This window comes from Fibroporia radiculosa, assembly GCF_000313525.1.
Source record: "Fibroporia radiculosa TFFH 294 genomic supercontigs, scaffold7719, whole genome shotgun sequence".
Lineage (NCBI taxonomy): Eukaryota > Fungi > Basidiomycota > Agaricomycetes > Polyporales > Fibroporiaceae > Fibroporia > Fibroporia radiculosa.
The window spans coordinates 4,831-13,789 of NW_012133447.1; the positions used below are offsets into that span (position 1 = coordinate 4,831).

The window sequence follows — 8,959 nt, forward strand, 5'->3', positions numbered from 1 at the left end:
TGACGCTGCAAGTATACCTTACTCTATGCAGATGAGTAGGCACAAATTCGCAATCAGCACATTCTGAATAGCTTCGCATGCTTTGTCCATCACTTCAGACCTAATGGATAGGCTAAAGAATGCCAAAAACCGATCAGAAATACCAGAAGCACATAGGAGCTAGTGAGCAAGCAGCTGCGAATAATGAAGCTCTCGGTTCTTGTCAGCTACCCCCAGAGTGAGCATAAACATCTTTCAGTTTCCCCAAAGCCACCTGAAACATTACGTATTCATACCATATCGTCCTCATTTCGTACAAATGCACTAACCTCGTAGGCAGACCTAAGTGGCGCAACATCCTTCTCTGATATTCGCATACGCTTTACCTTCTCCAAATGTGCCGCGTCCTTCATCATAGACTTGAAGTGCCGTGCCTGCAAAGATATTTGGTCAACCTTGAGTCCCGAGAATCCTAGCCAAATCGGTACCTCTTGTTCTTCGACGAGCGTCCAAGCATCCCCGGCGCGCCCTGCGCGTGCGGTACGTCCGACACGATGAACATACTTTCGCATATCGATTGGTGCGTCGTAGCTCACGACATGAGATACATGGCTGATATCGATGCCACGAGAGATGAGATCAGAACAGATCAGGCTATAAACCGTTCATGGGCGAACGTCAGTGCACAGCTGCGACGTATCGGGGGTGTACCCACATATGAATCTCCTGGTTTTTGAACTTGTCTAGGATCAGCTTGCGCTCACCAGGGCTGAGGTCGCTCGAGTATGCCTTAGTCACGATCGACTTCGGTATGCTGCCACTGGGATCAGGTCCACCGGAGTACGCTCCCTCGAAGAACTCAAACAAGCGCATAAGTCGCGTTGTTGACTCTGCTGATTTGGTGAATACAAGAGCATTCGTAACCCCATGACCATGAACGAGCTGAAACAGCATCAGGGGTTTGGAAGCAGAATCGCACACTATCATATGTTCCTGCAGCATTTAGAATTCAGTGATCTGCCCCCGTACTGATTCCCATTTGGTAGATCTGTAAGACTTACCGACAGAGAGGAAGGCATGGTGAATTTTTCCATTACCAGGCTCATAAGATCTGCTTCCTCCGTATCTGCCGCCGTTCCATCAGCACGACCTCGTACTACAAAGTATTTTGGATCATGCAGGTTTAATGCAACTATCTTAGAGGGGTCTCGAGTTAGCGTTGCGGAGAATAAAAGTTTCTGACAAGATGATTCTCTCTTCTCATCGATGTCCGTCCGAACGCGAGGAACGTCATGAAGCAGGTGGAGATAATTGGGAGCGAGTGCATCAGCACGAGGGATCGTACGCCTGGCCATGGAATTGTCCGCAAGCGTTCGGGATTCGGTAAGATCTTCTGGGTTCGCAGGAGGTCGTGTTGCAGCCAGAACTTGAGCCAACCAATCTTGGAACGATTGAGCCAGTAATCGATCGGCTTCGTCAATGACCTGTATACAGCAAGTGAGCAGCATTGACGATGAGTCGATTGGATCACGTACAAGGAATCGCAGATGCTGGAGCGAAAAATTAGGTGATCCATTAAGATGGTCAATTAGTCGGCCCGGCGTGCAAATTAATATATCTACTTTGCTAGAACCGCCCTGTATTCTGTTGGACATACCATTAACTGAGAACCTGTCCGAGTTTCGAATAAGGAGACGGACTGGCTAGATCTATCTGCAACCAATTGCGCCTGTTCATGGGTGAACGAATGCTGACCAGTGGCAGTCCCAATCTGGGAGAAGAGAAGGGGGACATTAACGAACAAAGAGAAAGCGATCTCGCCCCTTCCTCACCTTCAATCCACGACCCCTGCCGATTGCCTCGAATGTTTCTCGTACTTGAGTTACTAGATCACGAGTAGGTAGCACCACAAGTGCTCGGAGGCGAACGACGATCCGCGTAGACAAGATCTAGGGATGCGTGTTCAGCGCTTTGGTCCAAAATGAAGCAAAATGGCTTGTCCGTACCTCAACAATAGGTAGAACATACGCTAATGTTTTTCCGCTCCCTGTTGGTGCAGAAACACAAAGGTCCCTCGGTGGATTATACGGAAGATAAAGAGACTTTAAGCTTTTGGGGGTGAGGAGGAATGGGACAACAGCCGTCTGAACTAGATGAATTCATGATCCAAAGTGCATATATTAGTATATCATCTCGAGGGATGAGGACGCGGCGACAAACCAGCAAAAAGCTCCGAGATACCCAGCTCCAGTAGCCGTTTTTTGGTCTTTTCACTCAAGCCATGTGAGTCGCCGGAAGAGGGAAAGGACTGTAATAAGGCAGAGTCAATGATTTCCGCCTCTACCAAAGCCTTATCGAGCCCTTGGAGAGCAAGCGTAGATCGCGACGGCGCATCTGGACGAGTAGGCAATGGGAATGATGGAAGTGTTGCTGGATGCACAGCTGATACCGTCTCTGCCTCAACCGGAATAGCAGGCGGCTCAGACCCTACTTCATCCCCACCATCTTCTGATATAACCTCTGGTATTTCGTCAGCGTGAGGAGCGGGTGCTGTATGCGCCACATCTTCATCGTCTACTGGCGTACTTAACTTCCGCCGTTTTCGTGGTCTGCGCTCCCTTTGCGCTCGGGTTGATATGGTCTCAGCTACATCCCGCTCTTCTCCGCTCCCTGCAGATTGAGGTTCCTCCGATTCCTCAACATCTTCCTCCACCAATCTGGACTGGTTTTGCTTTGCATGCGGGCCATCAGAAATTTCTACTGTTGTCTTGCGCTTCTTCCGTCTCTCCTTTTTCGCCTTCAGATATCTCTTCTTCGCTTTGGTCTTTTCCTACTGCTAAAATGAGGTATGATACATAATTGATGAATGATCTGAGTTTACCTTGGGTTGAGTGGTCGAGAGACGGATATCACTAGCCCCGTTCGACATACCCGATCCGTTTTGAGGTCGACCGCAAGAATTTGTTGGACTGAGCTGAACAAAGATCCGACGATGCTGCGAATCCAAAACCCTGCAGAAACGTAGACGACTCGAGGCTATTTACCAACAGTAACAGCGAAGCAGACGTACGAAGGTCTTCAAACCCCAATCTCAATATTCGCAGATTGAGCCTGTTGCCACGCGATCCAGCGCCTATAACCCAACTTGGTCCTACTAGTACGCCTCCGCTCGATCTCAAGCTCGATCCTAGTAACTCGATATTGACCATTATGCCACCGTACTACTTGAGGTTTCCATTGCGCTTGAACCCTAACTCATACCTTTTATTGTCTAAACTTATTTGCTTCGCCGTTTCTAAGCGTCTGATCCCTCGACTTCAAGTACATTCCGAATGAACTACTCGCCTCCTGAACTATCATCGAGCTAGAGTGGAGTCTCTCCTCGTAATGAGCTGACTGTTTGGTGTAAGAGTAGGCACTCTGCTAAGTGGTACTGGTCGCTTTCTGTATCGTCAGCACTCGTATTTGCGATCAATCAATACGTTGTATGGGACAATTATCGTTTGCATGGTTCAGGTCGGTAAAGTAATCAAAAGTCAATGATGGCACCTTTATCGTCATTGTTTTGGACAGTGCAGGAGCCATATAGTGTGCGCATCTCGTAATTGCTTAGTCTATGGAATGCTGACTGACACCACAATTGTCGCAGGATGCAAATATCATGCTGTGATAGTCGTACTTATCTCCGTGGTTCGTGATCTTACTCTGATGAAGGTCGTGCTCATGCATGCACGTGTCCTAGATTTAGTTTGTTTTCCTGCTAACTTAAAATGTACCGAATCGGCGAACATTTGGGACAATTGTGCCTTGATCATGCATCGTGTCACGTCTCCTTCTGATTATGTGTTTCCGTTTTCTCGCAGTACTGTGTTGTTTATGAGGTTGATTGACCTGACGCCGTTCGTCCCTCTGAACAGCAGAATAATCGCTCAACCACATGATACCATTGTTAACTCCGCTCGCTGCTACTTCGAGTGGAATGCCGCCGCTGTTGGATAGGTGTGACAACGGTTGATATCTAATCTGTTCTTGTCGACTCTACTTCTGTCCACTTGAGGCAACACCGACAGGCAATGATCAACGAGGGGTCTGAGATTGGTAAAGACACGATACCAGTGTACGTACGGAAGCCTCCGATTTTGTGTCCCCTGACCACCAAGTCAATTCAATTTCGGTCCTTATCGTCGTGCAATCTCCGGATGGCTGAAGTTGGGGCCGTGCGTTTTCGCTTGTTCACTAATTGCCGTGATTGTAAAGAACTTTCTCTCTAACAACCATGTTTGTCGCGTTGATCCATCCGCTGGTGCCGTCTCGTGATGTCGTGTGTATCGTTGATGCTCGTGCATATAGTATCGCCTTGGGAGGTCTCTCACCTGTCTTCTTCCAATCAGCCCGCCCATTCCATACATAAGGTAGGGACAGGGCTGGGCATGAATCTCATTCGTGCCCATCTGCTTCACTGACACTTGAAATAGTGCGCGAGTATGTGTTCCCAAGAATGGTATGTTAAATACTCATGTATCTCTTTCTTACATTGATAATTGATCTGATTGGCGACTAGCTTCGGAAACCAACATAGAGGCTGTGGGGTAAGCTTAGATTATGATCTACTAACCTGCAGATGGCTAACGAGCTGCAGCACTACGTCGTGATGTACTATTCGGGGATACGTTTCGATTGTGGAAGGCCGACGTGTGGGCTCAGCTCGGCGCATTCGCACACGGCGAAAAACTGTGGTTGTCCTAGGGTGAGTTCTTGTCCTATATCGAATACCTATAATATTGATGCATGTGGCCTCAGATATACAGTGATCACAGAAGAGTGCTCAATCTCATCCAGGAACCTTGTGATACTTGTAAAGAGACTGCCTTTGCGGCGATGACGCGTGGCCGGCGGTGATATGTGGGCTTCTGGCGAGAACGCCGCTCTCTGCTGCAACTCTTAGACTCCCTTATTACCCATTTCGCATGCATTTCTGTTCCAAATCACCGCATTTTGATTGCATATGGCAATAACTTTTGTCTCACCATAGAGAATAGATGTCGTGACTTCGGAACTAGCGAATCATTATCTCTTCCCCCGAGTGTTGGCGGCCGCTCCTTGACTGATGCCGAGCACTACGGCAGACAAAGCTGACATAGTGATCACCAAGACAAATGTTCATTGCAGACCGGTGGATTATCACACTTGCTCAGAACTTGACAAAAGTCCAGCTCGCCATACCTCAGTGCCACATCCATATGATTTGATGACATAAACGACAGCGATGACACGCGAGACAGCTCACAAGATCAATCACAGCCGAAGGCATATCGACATCCGCAAAAACATTTGCTCAGAAACGTCTGCCGCCTCGCCTTAGCGGCTGTTTTGCGCCTCGATTTGCGCTCGACTTGATTTGGGCTACTCGTTTTTTGCGTTCTGCCTCGCTGTCATCGTCTGACGACGACGGCACCACAGCACGTTTTGCTTTCTTCGTGGGAGGAGAGCTCGGCGGTGAAGAGTCATTCGCCACCGGACCGTGATTTGCGGTTTGTTCGGGGGTTATTGCCCTGGAGGTTGTGGCCTGACGGGACGTTTTAGAACCAACACGTGTTGGGGGTCTTGATGGAGAGGATGTTCTACCCCTTGGAAGCGCTCGGCGCGGGGTTGCTTCTTTCTGCTTGCCTTTGCTGAGCGACGCAGGAATCTCGTCGTCTTCAGATTCCGTGACCGAATCGTCGGCCACATGACTGGGACCAGCTTCGACCTCTGGAATTATTAATGGCGATGTCGATTTTTCAGGGCTAATAGAGGTGGGACTTCTCGTGCGGGCCGAGAACTTCACATCAGTAGATATTAGATGGGATCACGGCGCTCAGACGATATTCCGTGGGTACTGACCGGCATCGGTGGCGACAGTGGGCGAGACGGCACAGAACCATCACGATACTTTGAAGACGGTGCTCGTGACCTTGGCTGTATTGAAGGGAGTGATAAGTCCGGCTGGTCTACATCCAATGATATTGCGGCTTCATTGGACAAAAAGGTCAGAAACGGCAGGGTCACGTTCGAGGCGGCACTGACGAAGTTCGGGTAGGAAGTTGAACATAGCCGTCATCCTTCGCACCGCAGTAGCCACACGTGGCCTTGACATAGCATGCTTGAGATGAGTATCCACTGTCCGACGACCGGTCCTGCCAAGCTTGTCTACAGCCTAGAATCATAGAAATAGAATCAGCAGTGCTGATAGCGGCCCAAAACTCAATGAAAAGCTATGCTACCTGCTCTAGGTCATCCTGAGACAATTCGCCCACTGGATCAGCGGATGAGAAAGCCAGATGAGTAACGCTGATCAGAGGCATGACAAGATGTTTGGATATTATTTCGGCAGATATTTTGGGTCCGACATGACACGTTTCCCATCTCCACTTGAAGGTCTCGCTTCCCAATTCAAAGGCGAAATCCTGTAGTACGTGTCGAGTGAGTAATAGAAGTTTACATTTGAAACATAATCCGCACGGAGTATTGAGACTCTACGACTTCGAAGGATAAGTCCATGATGCCTCCGAGTGTATGCACAGATGAGAGGAGTTTGACAACGCTGGTTCGCCACTCCTCTTCTGCTGTGGGCCCTTCAAGACATTCTGGATTGTGGTCACGCCATCGCCGAGCAATCCTGTTGCTCGTCAAGACTAATAAAGCCGTATACAAACCGATCTACCACAGTGGAAGACATGTGCGCTGACCTTCCGCCCAAACATTCTTCGTGTCCGTGATCAGAATATGGCAACAGAGGTCCACAGTGGAGGAGTAGAATTTCTGATGGCATGTCAGGTGCGAACGAGGTGCACGTATCAGATTGAACGGCTGACCAGGAAGAAAGGGGTAGATTTGTCGGTGTCTATCTTCACTAGCCATTCTCTGCTTAAAAGTAGCTTGTAATGTTCCTGTGAAACGTATTAAAATGCCGGAACGAAGGTGTTTCTCATCGCGCCACGGCGGTATGCTCACCTCTGTCATATAATCCATTGTATCTGTAGTCGAATACGCAACGAATATGCAACGCCAGATATCTATACTTAAGGATTTAGCCTGAACTGCTCCTCTACGTCCTCCAACCTTTTTACGTACTCTGTACGTTCAAGATGTCTCCACGATGGGATCTCGCCAGTCTCCTTTATTGGGATCTTGCTGACAAATCAAGCTTCTCTCGTGATTGGTGGCAGATGACCGTCACTTTCATCTCACTGCAGTCCTGCACCAGCTCATTCCTGTTTATGCTTCAAAGACTTGGGTACTAACGACAATGGAAGACGGAGAGATTAACGACAACGATACCCACCACCCTGGAAACGCCTTAACACCTGATACCTTGATCGAGTCGAACGTCGGATATTCCTACTCACCTGCTCTGGAATGGCCTGGAGAAGGTATTGAGCCGTCCGTATACTCTTCTGGTGATTTTCATTCTAGCTGGTATGCTCCCGACGACTATGACGCATCGTCTTCCCCGGGGGCAAGTCCGCATACCCATTCCACGACCTTTCTGCGCCTTCTTGTCGAACGAAGCTCCATCCTTCCACGCAAGCAAACCCTCGCAGTAATAGATGGCTTCAATGACGTCCAAGTTGGACGTGACATGGCCCCTCCAGGGAGCGTTACGCCACGGATCCGTCTGAAGGAGATGGAGGTGTCAAAGTTTCACGCGACGGTCTACTGGGACCAGGAACGACGTGAGTGGGCTGTTGTTGATATGGGCTCAAAGCACGGTACCTTCCTCAAGTCCCATCGCAGACTGGCCCCTTCTGCCGGAGCGATGAGTTCCAGTACGGTTACCGCGCTTCCTACATCGGGTCCGAGCAATGACCGGGGAGTGAGGCTGTCTCCGCCGCGAATCGCGAGCATTCCGCGCCGTATCCAGCACCTTGACCGCCTGAGTGTAGGGGGAACGACGTTCATCGCTCATATTCATGAAGATAGCATTCCCTGCGCAGATTGTTCGCCACAAGGTGGTGATGAAATACCTCTCCTGAACACGCCGAAGGCAGACCAAAATAGCGATGCGAGTAGGAAACGGAAACGTGAGGCTGACGCACTCTCGTATGGAACTACATCTTTGCCGCCCGCCGAAAGAGATTCCAAGAAGGCTCTCTCGATGCTCAAACGTACTTTGTTATCGCGTCACGATGCTTCTGCCACGAAAGTGGACGCGTCTCGTTATACAGACAGAAGTGCGCGGCGACGGGCTCTGCATCCTGACGCTCCTCCAGAGATTCCCCACACTGACAGCCGCCATCCACCCGGCCCATCTGCAGTCTCCTCTGCACCAGCCACGTCTCTTGCTACGCGACCAGTCTCTGCACCACCTGCGCCCCTTCCAGAGACCAACATTGGGCATCGCCTCTTGATGAAGCAAGGCTGGCAGCCTGGCACTGGGCTCGGTCAAGTGGGAAGCAGCGACATAGTCTTGGTTGACCCCTTAAGTGCAAGCGGGAACACTGGTCGAGCTGGTCTCGGGATGTCTGGGACAAATACAGAGTATAGCTCAGAACATACTCCTCTGGACTGGAAGGAGGGCGGAAAGTTGCGGCGCTGGGCCGACTTCAAACCGACGTGAACCACGGTGAGACTGAATGGTTGGGTTCGGTAGGAACTTACGCATCGTTCCTTCTGACCAGGCCAGCTGATCTCTGTCACGTAGGCTATACTTGTTGCTTTCGCCCTTGGCAACATGTGGGCTGCAGCCCGTCTAATGCATCTTGATGACACTGGCCGTGCCAACGCAGTCCGCTGGGAAGTTCCGTACGATGATGGATTATTGCTACGTGGCATCGCATCGTTTATAATGTACTGAAGAGTACTCGCTCTTTGGCCGATGGTGCGCCGTTTCATGAAGACACGATCATGTCCGCCTTCTTCCACGCATGTGGGAGTGCATCGGCATACTTGCTATTGGCAATGTCCCGAACATGCCCATAGAACATTCCGGGGGGGGGGG

The 8,959-nt window shown here is 50.0% G+C and overlaps 3 protein-coding genes across 3 annotated transcripts; 1 reads left to right on the top strand and 2 right to left on the bottom strand.

Moving 5' to 3' along the window:
* Positions 1–202: 202 nt before the first annotated feature.
* Positions 203–2,908, bottom strand: FIBRA_06465 (uncharacterized protein; the record flags this gene model as incomplete). The annotated part of the gene is made up of 10 exons (XM_012328187.1): positions 203–253; positions 309–633; positions 695–972; positions 1,041–1,463; positions 1,515–1,529; positions 1,637–1,750; positions 1,812–1,928; positions 1,986–2,128; positions 2,200–2,809; positions 2,861–2,908. 10 exons carry the CDS (start codon positions 2,906–2,908, stop codon positions 203–205), a joined length of 2,124 nt encoding a protein of 707 aa, XP_012183577.1.
* A 2,406-nt stretch (positions 2,909–5,314) lies between these two features.
* Positions 5,315–6,990, bottom strand: FIBRA_06466 (uncharacterized protein; the record flags this gene model as incomplete). Its single annotated transcript, XM_012328188.1, has 8 exons — positions 5,315–5,800; positions 5,863–5,990; positions 6,046–6,175; positions 6,243–6,425; positions 6,481–6,653; positions 6,708–6,780; positions 6,834–6,908; positions 6,973–6,990. The coding sequence occupies 8 exons, from the start codon at positions 6,988–6,990 to the stop codon at positions 5,315–5,317; spliced, it is 1,266 nt and encodes a 421-aa protein (XP_012183578.1).
* A 277-nt stretch (positions 6,991–7,267) lies between these two features.
* On the top strand, positions 7,268–8,578 carry FIBRA_06467 (uncharacterized protein; the record flags this gene model as incomplete). Its single annotated transcript, XM_012328189.1, has 1 exon — positions 7,268–8,578. One exon carries the CDS (start codon positions 7,268–7,270, stop codon positions 8,576–8,578), a length of 1,311 nt encoding a protein of 436 aa, XP_012183579.1.
* Between the last annotated feature and the right edge of the window lie 381 nt (positions 8,579–8,959).